At 35.8% G+C, this 20,365-nt stretch overlaps 1 protein-coding gene across 1 annotated transcript in view; it reads left to right on the top strand.

Moving 5' to 3' along the window:
* Positions 1–2,918: 2,918 nt before the first annotated feature.
* The window catches only part of ARID3B (AT-rich interaction domain 3B), a 288,514-nt gene continuing 271,067 nt past the window's right edge, over positions 2,919–20,365 (top strand). The window contains exons 1-3 of the mRNA XM_053717369.1: positions 2,919–3,157; positions 5,955–6,510; positions 18,772–18,783. Coding sequence (XP_053573344.1) covers positions 3,122–3,157; positions 5,955–6,510; positions 18,772–18,783 — 604 coding nt within the window. The 5' untranslated portion in view covers positions 2,919–3,121. The remainder of the gene's footprint in view (positions 3,158–5,954; positions 6,511–18,771; positions 18,784–20,365) is intronic.

The raw sequence follows: 20,365 nt of genomic DNA, 5'->3' as shown, positions 1-20,365 counted from the left end.
CGAGCCCCCAAGTTTTAGATACCCATTTAAATCAGCGGATTCAATAAATTATCTAGGGATTAAAATACATAAGGATCCTTCGGCCTGGTATAACCTAAATTTTACTCCCTATGTTTGCAAATATAAAAGAGAACTAGAAAAGTGGATGTCACTCCCAATCTCACTTTCAGCCCGGGTTGTTCCGGTCAAGACTATTTTCTTCCCTCAACTTTTATATTTATTACAAAATTTACCGTTCCTGATTAAGAGTAAGGATATATTATTATTTACAGCAGGGTTTCTGTGGAAGTTAAAACGCAGACGAATATCTACATATAATCTTTCTCTGCAGACGTCCGTAGGTGGAATGGCACTGCCAAATCTTAGATATTATAATATAGCCACGCTGAGTAAATATATCCTAGACTGGATTACAGAAAAAGATTACTCAACTAATTTGCAACTAGAATCGGGAATTGTGACCCCATATTCTCTGAAGGCTTTGATTCATCTAGACAAGAAGGATCTACCTAAACGCTTGACACGGATGGGGACGCTATTGAACCCTATCCTAGCATGGCATAATTATGCGATGAACTAAATATTAAGTGGAAATCCTCTAAATATCTCCCAATTTGTGGTAACCCAAATTTTCCTAGTGGAATCTCTTCTAGCACCTTCAAAGACTGGTCCAGTAAAGGACTGAAGGCTGTGATTCAAATCAAAGATGACTCACTAGATACGGTTAAATCATTTATGGATTTACAGAAAGAATTTGGGATCCATAAACATAGCTTCTTTGCATACTTACAGCTGAGACATATGTTCAGGGAACTGTGTGAGGACAATAAATCAGACTGGAAGCTGGGATATATCAACTCAGTAATTAATGTGTCTAAGTAAGAAAAATAATTATAACCATATTCCTATCAGAAACAGGTCAAATGTGTTCCTCTGCATGTGTAACCTTGACATTCGACCCATAATCCCCATATATAAAAATATGTATACCCATATTCTGAGCAGTAACAAGTTAAATATGTTCCTTGGCATGTGTAACCATGATATTCCGCCCATAATCCCTTTATATAAAAATATGTATACCCATATTCCTATCAGAAACAAGTCAAATATGTTCCTTGGCATTTGTAACCATGATATTCCACCCATAATCCCCATGTTGAAAAATAATTATACCCATATTCCTATCGTAAACCGGTCAAATATGTTCCTTGGCACATGCAACTCTAATATTCCACCCATAATCCCCATATATAAAAATAAGTACACCCATATTCCGAGCAGTAACAAGTCAAATATGTTCCTTGGCACGTGTAACCATGATATTCCGCCCATAATCCCCTTATATAAAAATTTGTATACCCATATTCCTATCAGAAATGAGTCAAATATTTTCCTTGGCATGTATAACCATGATATTCCGCCCATAATCCCCTTATATAAAATTATTTATGCCCATATTCCTATCAGAAACAGGTCTAATATGTTCCTTGGCATGTGTAACCATTATATATCACCCATAATCCCCTTATATAAAATTATTTATGCCCATATTCCTATCAGAAACAGGTCTAATATGTTCCTTGGCATGTATAACCATGATATTCCGCCCATAATCCCCTTATATAAAATTATTTATGCCCATATTCCTATCAGAAACAGGTCTAATATGTTCCTTGGCATGTATAACCATGATATTCCGCCCATAATCCCCTTATATAAAATTATTTATGCCCATATTCCTATCAGAAACAGGTCTAATATGTTCCTTGTAACCATTATATATCACCCATAATCCCCATATATAAAAATATTTATACTCATATTCTTAGCAGTAACAAGTCAAATATGTTCCTCTGCACGTGTAACCATGATATTGCACCCATAATCCCAAAGTAGAAAAATAATTATAACCATATTCCTTTCAGAAACAGGTCAAATGTATTCCTGTGCATATGTAATCATGATATTGCACCCATAATCCCCATGTATAAAAATATTTATAACCATATTCCTATCAGAAATAAAACAAATATTTTCTTTGGCATGTGTAACCCATAATCCCCATGTTTAAAATATCTATTCCCAGGTTCCTATCAAAACTGGTAAAATGTAGTGCTTTGCAGATACATTTACTATATTAAATCAGTAATGTAGTCCTTAAAAAGTATTGACTCATTTTTCTATTATTTCTATATAATTTACAATGATTCCATTATACAGCTGTATATATATCACCAAGTGAATAGTTAAAGATTTGCAACTACTTTATGCAACTTAGTATCAAGCACTGCAGAAAATAACAACATATTTTGAGTTACTTACAGCAGTCATTACCATGAATGTGTGTAGAAATATACTGACACCTATTGATAGTGTTACGCATTGCAGCCAATCATCCCATCATCCCAATATGCAGTTTAGTATGTCCCCTGAAAGTCTAAAGAAGATTCAACTTCGCAAGAAGGGAATGAGATATCAATATGCAAAAGACACGTTATGTATACAGTAGATGTAATTGTTTTAATTGCCTCTATCCTTTTGTTTTTGCTATATTTCTTCACTTTTTTGTTTTTCCTTTTTGTATTAATGTTTAAATAAAGATTTAAAAAAAAAGAAAAAAAAAAAGAAAATTTTAATTAAATATATACTATGGTTATATATTGAGTTTAAAATCAATTTAGCAATGCACAGTGTCGCAAACTGTGCTTTAGATCATGTGTTCCAGATGCCATGTGGTGTTTTATTTATTCGGTTGGAAACACTCATATATATTAGTGGAGTAGCAAGATGGCGCACATTATTACCAATACATGTAAACAGATTTTGGTGTAGCAATATGCCGTTTTCAGTCCAAGTATTACCACTCAGACGTAAACTGAATGCGCCGTTGGTATACAAACAAAACGACTTTTCGTCACACGTCCAAATGATTGGGTGATAGTACGTGCTGCCGCTAGGTTGGATGTGCGTGGTGACGACAAGTTTAGCATTTCGATGTACCGGGCGGGGCCTAGTGGAGCCTGCAGGCTGCGGTGATACGAGACCGAAAGGGAAGCCGGGGCAGGCGGCTAAGTGGCGATAGGAGAGCGCGGCGCCGAGCGGCCTGCAGGCTGACGTGATGGTGGAGAAGGCTGGTTGTGGACGAGAATCCATGGTGAGGACAGACCTCATGTACACGATCTGCTAAACATAGATCAAGGCGTGTGTGGCTGAGTGGGGAGGGGACATATGATCGGGACTGGGGGCACTCCGCTTTACCTGCAGGGTCTAGCCCTCCCTGCACGTATTGTTTGTAACTGTTAGGAGCCACTCCCTTTGCATAACTTCATAGTGCTTGGGACAGTATGATTTTATTATATTGTTTGGCTTCTCACTGATCCCCAAGAACTAGTATACGCTATCTCAAGCAATCCATTAGCTTGGATCTTCAGGGATCACAAATGGCCCACGTAAAGTATATTCTATAAATCGCTGTGCTGTCATTGTCTATGGTGACACTGATAAATCAGATTTGTTGGCGAATCTCCCAATGGATTTAAAGTGTTGTCATTTGCTAACGAGATTAATGATTCGTTATATCCAGTTAACCTACTGGGAATTTGTGATCCAAATCCTATTCGGTTTCACAAATTCTCTCCCCATTCTAATGTTTTCATTTGCCACTTGATGATAGTTTCCCTTACCTTATCATGTAATTTTATTTAACTCCTCACTTTATAGACACGACACTTTAACCCCTTAAGCTGCCAAGTAGGTCTGTAAATTATTTTGCACCAGTGTGCTTCTGCTAATAGGCAAAAGTTAATTCCTTTGAAAGAAACAACACTTGCATACACAATTTTAATTTCAAGGAGCAGTGCGGTATCCAAAGGGCACACATTTTAATAATCAGGCTTTATGGCAAGTGGCTAATAGAGAAATACTAGGGCTCCAGCTGCATGATGATCTGGCAGTGTAGATTTGTTGATCCCTGATCAAATAATGAAACTAGACATCAAGCACATATTCACATGGCTTTATTTGTACTGGTTTTCTATTTAAGTTTAGCGCTTTGCCCTATAAATTGTAATGTATTTTGAGGTCTTAAAAATGCAATATAATTTATGAGAAAAAGCTCCAACTTCTGTCACTTTACACACTCTTTTCTTGTATCTTCTGGGTTGATGGTATACAAAATAGGGCTGCCATGTTTAATTGCAAGGTGCTAGAATGAATACTTAGCATTGACACAAACCTATCATAGATAGGAGCAATATTATTGATTGGGTCTAAAATGAGAACATTTGTAAAACGAACTCCAGCAAGCGTGTGTGTGTGTGTGGGGGGGGGGGGTTATGACATCATTTATATTTTAAAAATAGATTTCAAGAGTTGTTTGCAGCTCTTAAAAAATAAACAAGATGCAACATCATTTTTGCTTATATAAAAGTAGAAAGCATTTTGATTCTAGTAGATATTTTTTATGTATTAGTATAACTATATCTTTCCATGATTAACTAATTGAGAAGAGAAGCTGAAATTATTAAGCAAAGGACAATTTCTTCCAAATAACAGGCCAAATTCAGATAGAGCAGTTTAAAAAAACAAACAAAAAACTTTTAACTTAACTTCTATTATCAAATTTGCTTTGTTCTTTTGTTATCCTTTGCTGAAAAGCATACCTAGCTAGGCTACAGAGCAGCGATGCACTACTGGGAGTTATATGGTGATTGGTGGCTGCACATTTATGCCTCTTGTTGTTGGCTCACCTGTTGTGTTCAGCTAGCTCCCAATAGTGCATTGATGCTCCTTCAACAAAGAATACCAAGAGAATGAAGCAAATGTTATAATCGAAGTACATTGAAACATTGTTTAAAATTGGTTGCTCTATCTGGATCATGATAGAAAATGTTTGGGTTTCATGTCCCTTTAAATAAGTTGAGTATGATTTACACAATTATTTCAGATATAGGAGGATGCAAGGATATTGATAAAGAAGCCAAATCCTTTTAAGATAGCAGAGGGTATAATTATATATATATATATATATATATATATATATATATATATATATACATACACACACACACACACAAACACACTGTAAATTCCCAGGGCTTGACCAATATCCCCATATGGGAAGTTAACAAACACACGTGCGTGTATTCTCTCTCTTTCTTTTTCTCTCTTTTTCTTAACATCTTATTATTTGTGACATTTCACATATATCTTGGAAACGTCACAAATAATAAATCTGTTTGGCAATCCTGAAAGTCCTTAACCCATTCCTGTCCTCAGTGGCTCCTGAGGTTTGTCATGCGCTGAGTGACGCTGACACATAATCAATATATGGAAAAAGCACTATTTTCAGTGTTCGATTACTTGAGAAGCAGGCAACATAAATAATACATACAATTTTTTATTAATATTTAATTAAACATTTTGTTGGTGTGGATTAAATGCCCACAAATCAAGAAATGACATGCTCTGATTCCTTAAACCATGTCATGTTAAGATTATAATTTGCAGGTGTTAAACAGAAACTAGTGCAAAGTGGTTAAATACACATTAGAAGTATCATTCAAGACCAACGCAGCACTGATCCTATCCAAAACTGCTGCTGATCAAATCATCAGCGCTAGTTGCACAGCTGAGTTGTGCGACTAGCACTGAAGATTGGTGCAGTGGCGGTTTCTGCTCGGGAAAGCTCTGCAGCTTGTCCCCAGTGGTACTTCTACTGTGTGTTGAACTCCTTTTGTGGGGCTTAAACACACTGTAGTGCAGGGTTGATTGTTTAAAATTTCATGATCTTACAAATTGGAGCATGTAATTTTTTTGACTATGGGATTAATGTTTGTGTGTGCCAGCTCTTGTTGCATACAGGGTGTAACAAAAAATCCCATATACTACATAAGTGTAATTGTTAGAGCCACACTTTTTTTTGTCTCACCATTTATTCTCTATATTTGCAGCCCTCGCTAATCCCTGGAGGATTAAATCCTACTCTTTCGGGTAGTTCCCAAATGCATCCCAAACAGGGCATGAAGCTGGAGGCTGTAATGGAGCAGCTCCAGAAGCAGCAAATGCAGGCTGCCCGAAGCATGGAAGAGCGCGAGAGGCAGATCCGTGAAACACAGCGGCTCTATGCACAACAATTAGCTTCTCAACAGCTTGTGAAATCTGTCCCGCCTGTTGTGCCAATGAGCAGGACACATCCACCAATTGGAGCCCCTGCTCATGCCAGTGATCCTGAGGAAGATGAGGAGATGGATGAGGATGAAGAGAGTGAGGAAGGTGATTCGTTTGGAGACGACGAGGATGACAGGATGGAACAGGGTTCCATACTAGCACAGAAGTACCTCCAGGCTCAGCGTGAACAGCAGGGTATTAAAATGTCCAGTATGCAGGGCACTCCAAGCCAGCGTCCTCTGGCAGTGAAGGAAGAGCCGCCTGAGGAAAGCTTTAGCTCCCCTTCAGCTAAACAACTAAAGCAAAATATGGAGGATCACATCAAACAGGTAAATAAATGTATTGGTAGAGAGAATGTTAGGTTGTCTGTGTTATTTCCTCTTAAATGGAAATGAAACCCAAACATTTTCTTTCATGAATCAGAGTATATAATTCTAAACAACTTTCCAATTTACTTCTATTATCTAATTTGCTTCTTCCTTTTGGTATAATTTGTTGAAGAGCATACAGAGGTAGGCCCAGGAGCTGGGAGCTAGCTGCTGATTGGTGGTTGCACATATATACAGTACCTCTTATCATTGGCTTACCGATGTGTTCAGCTAGCTCCCAGTAGTGCATTGCTGCTTTTTCAATCATGGAAACCAAGAGAATGAAGCACAATTTATAATATAATTACATTGAAACATTGTTTAAGAGTGTATGCTCTATTTGAATAAAAAAATTTTTTTTTTGAATTTTTAAAGGGACAGTGTACTGTTTAATTGTTTTAATGTTTTTCCGGTGACTTGTTATACCAGCTGCAAAGTATACAACATATAGGAAATTGGTGTTAGGTTTATTTTTGTTTTTGGAATATATGTTTGTGCTAATTGAGAGACTACATTTCATTCAAATGGGCTGAGCTCACAGGGAGAGCAGACCTCCTTATCTTACCTCTTTATACACAAAGGTTTGTTTATCTTATTTCTGTCTGTATCCATACAGGTCAATGGTTACCGAGCATAGTTGTAAATTAACATTTTAGTATCTCTCTCTCCCTTCCACATCTTGGAAATGTGATTTATTCTGTCTTGTTTACATAGCTTTTTTTATAGCCAGTACTGCAGTATTGAAATGTTCAGTATACATAGCAGTTTCAACAGACAAAAACAGCAATTTCAAATGACAAAATAAAAGTAGACAAGATAATGCACTCAAGCAGGAAAAATTGATCACTGGGACCACGTTAAAGGGGTGACACATTTGGAGTACACTGTCCTTTTTAATGTGCATAGATATTGTTGTAGAAATAAGCATGGATATAAAGTGGCTTAAACTGTTGAAATCTGCCTGTCATGTTTCCTAATCTGTAAAAATGCTCTATTTCAGTCAAGCATTTTATTAAACAAAAATTCATTGCAAACTGTGACTGTGCATTTGTACTAAACACGTTAAGACCATCAATTCCTTTGGTGCTACATAGCTTTTTATGTTCCCACATAAAAATGTATACTTTTAACACATGCTTTGTCAGTTCCATGGATTTGTCTTTTATATCCAGCATGGAAATTTGTCTCTGTAGGAATTATGTTTCACTCATGCAGAGGGGCAAAGCACACATTTAAAGATGCACTGTTGACCAAGGACATGGCTGGCGAGCCAATGACGAGAGGCATACACATGTAACTGCCTATCAGAGCATTGCACAAGTGTTCCTGGCATGCAAGCTTTAAAGGGCCATGAAAGCTTTAAAGGGCCATGAAACCCACATTTTTTATTTCATGATTTAGAAAGAGCATGCACTTTTAAACAACTTTCTAATTTACTTCTTTTATCTATTTTGCTTAATTCTCTTGATATCCTTTGCTGAAAAGCATATCTAGGCTCAAAAGCTGCTGATTGGTAGCTGCACATAGATGCCTCATGCAATTGGCTCACCCATGTGCATTGCTATTTCTTAAACAAAGGATATCTAAAAAATTAAGCAAATTAGAAAATAGAAGTAAATTGGAATGTTTAAAATTGTATTCTCTACTTGAATGATGAAAGAAAAATGTTGGGTTTATTGTCCCTTTAAGTATGTGGAGTTAAACCTACAGTTTGCCTTGAGCTTATAATGTCCTTTTAAATTGCTCTCCCAAGATGCTTTGCTCAGTTGAGTGCAAGATTATCCAGAAACCCCTTTTCTTTTAAATATGACTTTGTCCTTATGCACAGGTTGTTACAGTCTCTTATGTCTGCCCTTTTTAATGAGTTGATAAATAATTAGAATGAGAGAGTAAAGTAGAACATTTGCAGACCTTTTTAAGCTTCTTCATGTTTAGGAAGGCCTGCATCCTACTTTCATGTCAAATTTCCATACTACTCTCATAGTTTCATACTTCCAATGGTGATTTAGAATTATTCTTTTTAAATCCTTGTATCTTCCTAATTATGGTTAAACTTAGATTTCTTTTTGTAGATAAGTATAGTGTGTAGAGTAACACATATGGAGTATTGTTTTTTTTTTTATGTTCTGTGGAAGGGAATGAGTTTACATTTTCCCTTTTAGTTTTCTTGGAGTAGGAAGAACACATAATTAAAGACTTAGTAACATATGTTAATGTCTTTTGTGATCCAGAGTAATAAGGGAAATACTCTTTCTGTAATGGAGTGGAATCCCTAGATTAGTGCAGTTACATTTTACATCTGTTAAAATTAAAGGATAATGAAGCTCCAGATTTAGTTTACTTATTACAAATGTTCACTGGTTGTTGCATCTCCAGGCAGAGTGTGAACAGCAGGGCATTAAAGTCTGCAATGTGAATAGAGAGGGTATCTTTATATATTTAGGCAGCAAACCAGCTTCCCCAGGAAATGACCTGTCACCTCCAAAACACTGGTAACACTATTCATGGGATTTTCTGCCTTTTTGAATCATACTATGTAAAAAGAATTGAATCCCAGCTTTTAATGTAGCCTTTGTAAGAAAAGTCATAATAAGCTAATCATTTCAAGGACGAATCTGCCTAATTTATTCATTATTAAAAGAAAACAAAATTATTTATCGTGCAAGGAATTGTTCTGTATCTTTCTGCATTTTTTTTTCTTACTGTAAGAACTGTGATGTGTAAACGTGTGTGTGTGTATGTATATATATATATATATATATATATATATATATAGTGTGTGTGTGTATGTATGTATATATAAATATTATTGTGTGTGTAAAAGTGTTTGGGGGGGGGAACAAATTTGTTAGGCCATTTTAAATAATGTTTAAATGTTATGGACTTGTGAACTAATGCCTGGAACTGTTTTTTTTTTTTTTTTAAATTTATGTGTTAGAAACATTATTTTACCAATATTGGTTGATCATTTATATACATGGCGGTGTATTTGTGTTGTGTACCCTTGGCCAACCAATGCAAGCAAGGAATAAACTTTAGTTTTTTTTGTTTTTTGGTCTGAACGTTTTAAGCTGTGCATAAAGTAACAGTTTTCATTATACATCAGTATACATCTTAAACTTTAGGGCTTGGTTAGGTGTCCCAGGGGGGTCTATATAAATGGATCATCAAAACATTTATGCAATACTCGGCCCGCAGCGCCTCTGTACTTACCTTTGCAATGACGAAATAGGCTTCCTCCAATCATGGCATGCACCCCGGAGTGTCTATCTCGTGAGGCCACGCAATGATTGGAGGAAGCCGGTTTCGTCATTGCTGTGGTAAGTAAAGTGTAGCTATGGGCGGAAGATCGCCGGTCTGGGTTTCCTAAGGAAAAGGGCAAGTATTTTAAAAAAAAAACAAAAACCGATGCAATGTAAAGGTTCATGAATGAAAGTGCCCCTGTTTTTAATAGTATTTTTAAAAACCGGGCACTCATTTATTCAACTTTACATCCACTTTAAGCTTTCAATGTTCCACAAAAGTCCTTAAATTCTTGCAGCCCATTCCAGCATTTGTCATTTTGATGAGGTGGTTAGCAAATCTGTCTCCCTCCCCCTCCGTTGCAAGCTGCCACATGTTGGACATATGACCCTCTACCTCATAACAATTAGGAGACCAGTTTATCCTGACCAACTGGCCATAGAAGCACATAGCTTCTGCTGTCAATTTCTTTATCTCCTGCTTCTTAACCTGTGTCCTTACACGTTCTGATAATTAAGTTGTACATTCTTATGTGCATTTAAAGGGACATAGTGATTATAATATAAAAAGTGCATTATATTTTCATTATTTGCTGTAATTTAAATCTGAAAGTTGTTAGTTTTCTGTTTCTCTACTGACAATTTAAGTACAAATATTAGTCAATAAGAGTGTGTACGCTGCCTCATATACAGAAAGACCAGATTAGAGTCACACTCATTCTTATCCTCAGGTGAACTATCATGCAATTGTGTTATTTAATAGATGTGCTGAGCAAAGTGATTTTCCTTTTTTCTTTTTTTTTCTTTTTCTTTCAAAAAAGTGACATTAAACCCTTACACTTATCTCCAATATTTAAACAACTAATATTAATATAATTTAAAAAAATGCATCTATAATTCTCAGGATACATTTTGCTTTGAATATATTGGCATTTATTTGCTTTTTAATGCCCATTTTCAGAATATTTTTATATTTGTTTTTTTGTGCTTAGAAAATCTTTATTTGATGTGAAGTAATAGCTCACTGTAACATTTGTTATTGCAATTTATAAACATGATTTGCTTTGTCAGCAGTGTGTGTGTGCGCTCGTCTTTACTGGCTCTATAAATAAGACTTATTGCTGACTGTTGCATGCGATACATTTTAATCAACTAAGGTTTCTGTACCTATGTCCTGTCTCCTGCTGTGTAAAATGTTTGATATTGTTTATGACTTGTATTGAAAATATCACGACTCAAGCGGTCTTGATTTACCTTTTTTTAATTAAAGGGACATTAAACACTTTGAGATGCTAATATAAAATGATAAATTGTATATATAAAACAACTCTGCAATATACTTTCATTATTTATTTTGTCCTCTTTGCATGTAATTCCATTCTGAAATTGTGAGCTTTTCAGTTCCTGTTAGAAATGGAAGTGCAGAACACTGTTAAATCCAGCACAGCCATTGGCTGCACACTCTAGTGACCTATTTATAGCTGACCCTAATTGGCCACCGCAGAGAAGGTAACACAAGTTGCAACATGGCAGCTCCCATTGTTTTATAGACACTAAAACTTTACACTTATTTTGTCACTTTTTAAACAACTAAGGAAACTTTAAAAAATACATCTACATGTTAGTCATGAGCTAATGTTTTCTTTGAATGCATCATTCTATCTAGTATGTATTTAGTGTTTAATGTCCCTTTAAAGAGTATACTGATTTTTTTTAAAGGGATGGTAAAGTCAAAATTTCACTTTCATGATTCAGATAGAGTATGCAATTTTACACAACTTTCCAATCTACTTTTATTATCAAATTTGCTTTGTTTTCTTGGAATACTTTGTTGAAGAGTAAACCTAGATTGGCTTATAGGACTCTAGGAGAGTACGTGTCTTATCAGTCTATGGAAGTAGTGTTTGCTACATTGTTTTTTAAAAATGTTACAAATACTGCTGGCATGGACTGCTACAGACACGTGCACTCTCTTGGAGTCCCATGAGCCCACCTAGGTTTACTCTTCAACAAAGTATTCCAAGAGAACAAAACAAATTTGATAATAGAAGTCAATTGGAAAGTTGTTTAAAGTTGCATGCTTTATTCTAATCATAAGTGTAATTTTGACTTTACTGTCCCTTTAAGTTCACAATATGACAAAGTAATAGAAGCTTTCTATTTTTTTTTTTTCAAAGCTTCCAGACAATTGGAAGCTTTCTGGTTTTGTTTATTTTTAAAGGTTGCTTTATACTGTTTCTGTGATTTAAAGGTACAGTACACTGTAAAATTGTTTTTCCTTGAATGTATTTTCAATGACTTGTTATACCAGCTGCAGCATATAGAATGTATCAGAAATTAACATTTTATTACTTAACTATCCTGCACCCCTCTGGGAGTGTTAATTTCTTCTGCTGTCTGTGCTTACATAGGTTTGTTAATTGCCTAGACTTCAGTATAGAAACTTTCAGTATAGGTGGGGATGCCTCGGGCTAAATCGGATATTTCAGTTGCCGAAATATGGGTAAAGGAGTACTTGTAAACAATTGAATACTCTCCAGCAGGTGAAATGGATCAATTTAAAGGGGAGAACATCTTTTTGGGTAAACTGTCCCTTTGAGTAATTGTGTAATTCCGGGGCGGACTGTGTGACATTGGTGCAGCAGTATCTTAGCAGCTTTAAGACATTAGCATAGCGTGAGTTTCTGCCAGTATGCTGTTAACGTGACATAATACTCATATGCTAAATCACTTTGAAAGTGATGCATCATAACTGTAAAAAGCTGACAAGAAAATATCACTTGAGCATCTGTGTCCAAAAGGAAGATATTTTACCTCATCATTTTTTTCAGCTCACCAGAATAAGTGCTGTGTAAACAGTTATACTTCAGCTGCTGTCCAGTTGCAAAATAAAAATAAACGGCCAATCGGCATCAGCAGTGCTGAGGTAATGCTTTGCCTTTTCTGTGATCACATGAGATTTCACGGAATGTCCATTTATATCTGGTCTTTGGCCACAGCAAAGGCAAACATGTAAACGTTTTCAAGTGTTAGCAAGGATTAGCTAACTCATGCAATTGACAGTTGGAAATACTGTTAAGACGTTTGAATGTAAATATTTTACAAAGTATTACTTACCTTTCAAAGGAGGCTCTCTTTTGGAATATTTTTTCCACTTTGAGGAGTTTGTGAATGCATAATATTGTGCACGGTATATAGTTGAATATAAACAAAAAGATACTTTGGAATGAGACCAATATCACATACATGTATAAATAGAGACCCCCCCCCCCTTCAAAAAAAAATAAAAGCTGGATCCACCCAGTTGCAGGCGGGGGAGGGGAAGACTCCATTTTGACCCTAATGGAAATTGACCAGAATACCCTGATGGTGTGATTACTAAAACAGATACTCAATGGGAATTATATGCACTGTATGCATTTATTTTGGCCGTAAATAATCAAGCTACAAACAGGACCACCGACATAAATCTTGATGTCTGTTCACCTTATGACACTGTAGCTTTTAATGGCTGGTTGGAGTTAGCTGCACATCTGTTATTTTTATATGAAGGGAAAACTGTATATGCCTTGTAAAAAAATCTGCTACAATCTTCATTAACTGTTTGCTAACCAAGATTTGGTTGAAAGGACCAGTTCACTCAAGGGTGTTGGTTATTTAGCACCGTGTAACCAAGTAAAATTGGTAATAATAATAAAACTTTTTTTTTTTTTTTTTTTTTTTTTTTTTTTTTTTTTAAACCTCATTTCTTTTTTTCCTAACTTTTGAGAATGATGATCTTGGAACACACCGATAAAAGGACTTGGTCAACCATCTTTCTTATCCCGCCCCACATCCAGTCAGCATTCACAGTTTGATTATATGCAAATATCACACCTATTTGCTATGTGCATGCGCAATAGGTCTCAAGGGAATGCGTTACCCATCATTAGTGTGCGCGTGATCTTGTGGGCATGCAAGTAATTACAGAAGTTTATGTAGTGCTAGCTTTGTTAGAGAATTCTGTGGAGCATCTTAGCAGCAACAAATTCGGGCCCAGGGTACAACTAGTGTATGTCAGCTAATAGTAGCAATGCTGTTGCTCTGTCCCATTAGAATGTAAGCTGTGACTATGCTGCTGGGTATAAGATAAGTGAATAGAATCCGGTATAAGCAATGCAGGTGCTTATAACCACGTTTGATAGGTGCCAGAAGTGAAAAGGAACTGCCATTGTCATGTGTCAGAACAGAGTGGGCACTGCATGCCAGGTATGATTGCACCCTCTCTGTAACGGTTCATGCAAATCAGAGTACACATTGGTTAGGGTGCTCTAAAAACCAACAGTGAATAAAGCGCACAAGGACAGTGACTGCCAGCAGTATTACGATCCGGGCAAGAAAATAAACTGTTCAGTGTGAACACAGACGTGCTTTTATTGAGGTCTGTGTTCACATTTGTGGTGATTTCTCCGTGAGACTAGACTGGCCGCATGTATAGAAAACATTCAAAGGGGTATAGGTAATTTACTCTGCAAACGGAGATTTCAAACAAATATTTGCAAATAAAGAAAACTATTACGAATTGTTCAGCACTAATATATTTAACTACTCATACTATTTCATTTAAAATGGGATCACTTTTTTAGTGAACTGTCCCTTTAAGGAACACTGCCCAGTGAGATTTGTTACTTTATTATTTATAACTGTTGCCAAATGGCCTCAGCAGTGGAGATTAGATACAAATAACATACTAAGTTGTAAACTTAAAGTGAATGTAAATTTTGATGCTAAACTGCCCGGTTTTTAAAAATTTGATTAAAAACAGGGGCACTTTAATTCATCAATATTTTCATTTCACTCCTGTTGTGAAAATAAACTTACTTTTTAATCTTCACAGCAGCTCCAGCTTCCTCCACCCATTTCAAAGCCTCTTCCTGGGTCTAAAATGAGGTATCTGGCTTCCTCCAATCACAGCAGTGAATCAGACACTGAATCCCCCGGGGGGGAAGCTGTGATTGGAGGATGACCTATCAATCATTTCTGACATCAGAAATGGCTTGTGAGACCGGAGGAAGCAGCAGCTGCTGTGAAGATTAAAAGGTAAGTTTTTTGTCACAACAGGAGTGAAATGTAAATTTTGATGAATTAAAGTGCCCCTGTTTTTAATCAAAGTTTTAAAAACCGGGCACTTAAGCATCAAAATTTACATTCACTTTAAAGAAACCCGTTAATTTATAGAACTAAAAATATTTCTTCAATATTTTAACAACCATTAGAATATTAAAATACAATTTGCTTATTCGTCTCGGCTAATCTTTGTTTGAATAAATAATTCCTTGCATCTATATTGGTTTTAATCCATGTTTAGTGCACAGTTCCAGTCGTCAAGGCCATCAGGCAAGATTTTTAATGTGTTTGAAGTACAGCACCGGTCATAGAGACAACTACTTATCTTTCCTGTCGTCAGCCAAGGCAATGTAAGAAATCTGGCCTGTGAGTAGGTCCTGAGGACTGCTTTGGGTAACCATGAAATAGAAGATGTCACTGTGTGATTTATCTGTCTTTGTCTCAGAATAGAGTAAATAACTGTAGGACAAGGAAAGGGACAATGGAGGGTGTGTTGATTGCTGACAGCAGGCAGAGAGAAATCTATATCATGCAAAATCTGATTAGATGAAGTCACACAAGTCATTTTCTTTTTTGTTTAGAAGAGGATAGTTCCTGTCTTGAATAAAACTACTTTATTTTTTATTGTTTTATGGAGGCTTGTCCTTTTTACCAAAATAACTAAGACCTATTCTAAAACTAACTGCAAGGAAGCAATGGACCCTTAGGAATGCAAAATATTTTTTTTTCTTTCAGTAGCAGTATAAACATAGCCTTTTGCTGCGTACACTTTTGTTGATCTGCATAATAGCTGCTCTTTCATGCATGATTTTTTTTTCCAGTGTGTGTGTGTGTGTGTATTTACCAAATTATGTAATGTTTGTGCCTGAACCATGGAGGTTATTTTATTTCACAGCTAACATTATAAAAATGTAACTCCTTAGTTTCATATACATTTGCTAACCCCTTACTGCATAACCCACACCGAAACATTTTGAAAAAGTTAATATTCCTAAAATAAATGTTACTGTTTACATGAAGATGTTAGTAAGTCACATAGCCAGCGCTCAGTGCTTTTGCGCAGGTACACACAATATACAGCCATATCGGCAGGAAGTTGCAGGCATGCTAAATTATTAAAGGGACATGAAAGTCAAAATTAAATATTCGGGGTTCAGACAGAGCATGCAATTTTAATAGCTTTTTACAGTTTCTCCATTAGATATACTTCATTCTCTATGTATCATTGGTTGAAAAACAGAGGTAGGCTAAAGAGCAGCAAATTGGTGAATACACACACGTGCCTCTTGTCATTCGCTCATCATATATGCTCAGCTATATCCCAGTAGTGCATTGCTACTCTATTGCTGACTTTACCAGTATATTCAGCCCCTTTGTATAGAGCTAAAGACATAGCAATGGTTCTATACTAAGAACAGTACAATAGCATGCTGTAAAACCTTTCTATTCCTTTTATGCCCCTTTAATGCAGTGATAATATTTAGCAGAAAAGCAAGTCAATTACATATTTAAAATACAATTTGAATATATTATGTTGTTCATTTCATGTTTGTTGCGTTTAAATCAGAAAATCGCCATTAAAGTCTATAGAGACTTAGCAGATAAATAATTTGGTAATTCTTTCTAAGGCATTGTCATCAACCGCTATGTGTTTTAAATGTCACTAAAGGGTAAATTATATTTTTGGACCTGCTACAGTGCATGGGCCCTCCAGATAAGATAATGACTGATGGTTGGAGCATACATATATATGCAACTTGTAATAGGCTCACTTTGATTATGTATTTAACCCTTTTTGCAGGGGTTAAACAGTGTGAGCAAGGTAGTTTATTTTAAAAACAGTAAAAAAAAAAAAAAAAAAAAGTTTGATTCAAAAAGAGCTTTCAGTTTTAAGACATTTTCCAATTTACTTCCAATATCAAGTTTTGCAGTCTTTTTATATTAACACTTTCTGTGGAACAAGAGCCTATTGAGCATGTGCACAAGCTGCTAGGGTATATGTATACTAGTCTGTGATTGGCTTATATCTGTCACATGACACGGTCTGGAAAATGGGAGAAAAAAATAATTTGACAGAAAAATCTACTGCTTATTTGAAATTTAGAGTAGGTGTTAAATCATTGTCTTTTTATTATGCACTTGTTAAAGGGACAGTATACACCAATTTTTAAATAACTGCATGTAATAGACACTACTATAAAGAATATGCACCGATAGTGATACTGATATAAAAATCCATTATTAAACCTTTTAAAAACTTACTTAGAAGCTCCCAGTTTAGCGCTGTTGATGAGGTTAGTCTAGGACACCCACTGAAAGGGGTTTGGAAAACGAGAAGAGCAGCCCCTCCCCTCTTCCCTGCATATGAAAAGACAGGTAACAGAAGCAATCTGAAGTCTGTATACACCTGACACTGGGGCTTGGTTAAGAGTCTGACAATCAGCGCAATGTTATTAAAAAATAAGCAAAACTATACCTTTTTTTTCTTTACAAAAACACTCCCAGATGGGCTATATAAATGGATCATCTACAAAACATTTCTGCAAAGAAACATCTAGTGTACAATGTCCCTTTTTAATTATGCAATTCTACTGTATTGTGGTCCTTTTTAAAGGGACAGTCTACACATAAATTATTGCTTTGAAAGATAGACAACGCCTCTACTACCCATTCCCCAGCTTTGCACAACCAACATTGTAAGATTAATACATTTAAACCTCTACATTTCTGCCTCCTTCAAAGGCTCTATTGACAACCTCTTAATCACATGTTTCTGTATTTGCTTTTCACAACAGGAGACTGCTAGTTCATGTTGACCATATAGATAACAATGTGTTCACGCCCGGGGAGTTATTTAAGAGTTAGCAAAACACAATACTAAATGCAAGTCAATAGATAATAAATTCAAAGTCATGTGATCAGAGGACTGTCAGAAGATGCTTAGATACAAAGTAATCACACAGTTAAAAAGTATATTAATATAACTGTTGGTTGTGCAAAACTGGGGAATGGGTAATAAAGGTATTTACTTTATAAAACAATGAAAATTATATTGTAGACTGTCACTTTGTTTTTCTCCCTTTTTTACCTGATGTGCAAGGGTTAATGCTACATGGTATTTCAGAGGGGGACAGATATATCAGCGGGGGATGGGATATCTTCAGACATCTGAGATCCTACTTAAGCAGATATACCAGGTGGTTTGGTGGTAATCCCATCTGTGTCCTTTTCTCCCCTAATTGCTTTGAACAGCCTATTTCCCCCATTTAACACCTATGCAGGCATGTGACATTTATAGGACACATTCTTGAGGCCATGGAGGATAATTTTAAAGTTGGAACAAAGGGAACATCAGATTAGGAAGGGGGTGGAAAGAGTGGAGAATCTGAACACCCATGGCCTTAGGCTATTTATAGCAGTGATTAAAGTATAAATAGTTAAAACTAACTTTTTTTTATAAACATGACCCTGCTATCTGCCTATAGGCTTACCTGTTTTTTTGTTTTTGTGTGTGTGTGTGTGTGTGTGTGTGTGGGGGTGTAATAAAAACATGTAATGCAGATACATGTAAAGTAAGTAGTTTTCTGGAGTATAGTTTAATAACAAGTGAGCTATATAAATAAAATTATGCTGCACTCTGGGAGTTAAGAGTTAGTACAACACAGCACAAATTGGCTAAAATGCAAGTCAATGGATATTAAGTAAAGTCATGTGATCATGGGGCTGTCAGAAGATGCTTAGATAGAAGATAAAAACAGGTAAAAAGTATATTAATATAACGGTGTTGGTTATGCAAAACTGGGGAATGGGTAATAAAGGGATTATCTCTTTTAAAACAATAGATATTCTGGTGTAGACTGTCCCTTTAATACCAGCTGAATGAGCTTGGACAGATGGTACTAGAGATAGATGAGACAGTTGCATTTTACATATTTACATATTGTAAATGTGCTGTCAGCCAGTGTATCTCAGTGTTGTAGTAAATCACAAAGGGTTAGTGATGGTAAACTCATAATGTCTTATTAGATCAGCATATTTGTAGAAGGAATGTGATTTCTATGTATCAATATGATATATATGTGTTGTGGTCCAGTTATAATATATTTTAAAATATGTTCAAGGGACATGAAAATTTATTTATTTTCTTTGAGTCAGAGCATTCAGTTTTAAATAGGTTTCCAATGTATTTCTTTTATCTAATTTGTCTTGCTCTTTGTTTCCTTTTGTCAAAAAGTATACCTAGGTAGGCTCACGCGCTGCTTATTGGTGGCTGCACATACATACCTCTTGTCATTGGCTTTCAGCTATCTCCCAGTAGTGCATAACTGTTCCTTCAACAAAGAATACTAAGAGAATTAAGCAAATTGATAATAAAAGTAAATTGTAAAGTTGTTTAAAATTGTATGATTTATCTGAATCATGAGAAAAATAAATAGGTTTCATGTCCCTTTTAAAAGTTTGGGTGGTAATGTATTTAAAGGAACACTGAACCCAGATTTTTTTCTTTCGTGATTCAGATAGAGCATGCAATGTTAAGCAACTTTCTAATTTACTCCTATTATCAATTTTTCTTCGTTCTCTTGCTATCTTTATTTGAAACAGAAGGCATCTAAGCTTTTTTTTTAGTCAGAACTCTGGACAGCACTTTTTTATTGATGGATGAATGTATCTACCAATCAGCAAGGACAACCCAGGTTGTTCACCAAAAATGGGCCGGCATCTAAACTTATATTCTTGCATTTCAAATAAAGATATCAAGAGAATGAAGAAAATTTGATAATAGGAGTATATTAGAAAGTTGCTTAAAATGTCATGCTCTATCTGAATCACGAAAGAAGAATTTTGGGTTCAGTGTCCCTTTAAGTAACTAAATATTGTATAAGTGTTAGGCCCATTTGTCTTTCAGTCTCCTGTGAGGGGCAGTGATGCTGGTACAGACACACATAACGGTGCAAAAGTTTTTTGGCAGGTGTGAAAAATTGCTGTAAGAATTAAAAAAATCAAAAACGTTCATGGTTTATCACTTAGAATGCATAGTGAGTAAACGGAAGAAAAATCAAATAAAAAAAACAAAGAAACAAGTGCTACATAACCTTCGATTTAGTAGCTTGAAACACAATCATTATAAACAGCTGTGTAGGAGGAATACAACTGGGTGAGTAACTCAGTAGCATATTTCGGTGTTGTGCTGCCCTAGGCACTTGAAATTCCCCTCTTTTTTTTTTTTTTTTGGCTATAATATTTTCTTGGGGAGGGAGTGTAACATGACTCTTTTTTTTTTTTCTTTTTCATGGCACTTCCAAAGTAAATGTTCATGTTCAAGTATGCGTGTATGTGTAGTGCAGTGTGTGTAGTGAGACTCAAAGTGCTGCCGCCCCCCCCCTCAAAAAAAAAATCTGCCTCCCTAGGCAAGTGCTTTTTTTTGCCTAGGCCAAAATACGCCCCTGGATAGACTAATCATGATAGTTTCTGTCAGAT

The sequence above is a fragment of the Bombina bombina genome, chromosome 6 (genome assembly GCF_027579735.1).
Source record: "Bombina bombina isolate aBomBom1 chromosome 6, aBomBom1.pri, whole genome shotgun sequence".
Taxonomy (NCBI): domain Eukaryota; kingdom Metazoa; phylum Chordata; class Amphibia; order Anura; family Bombinatoridae; genus Bombina; species Bombina bombina.
The sequence above is the reverse complement of the archived record's forward strand: the minus strand, read 5'-3'. Positions and strand labels throughout refer to the sequence as shown.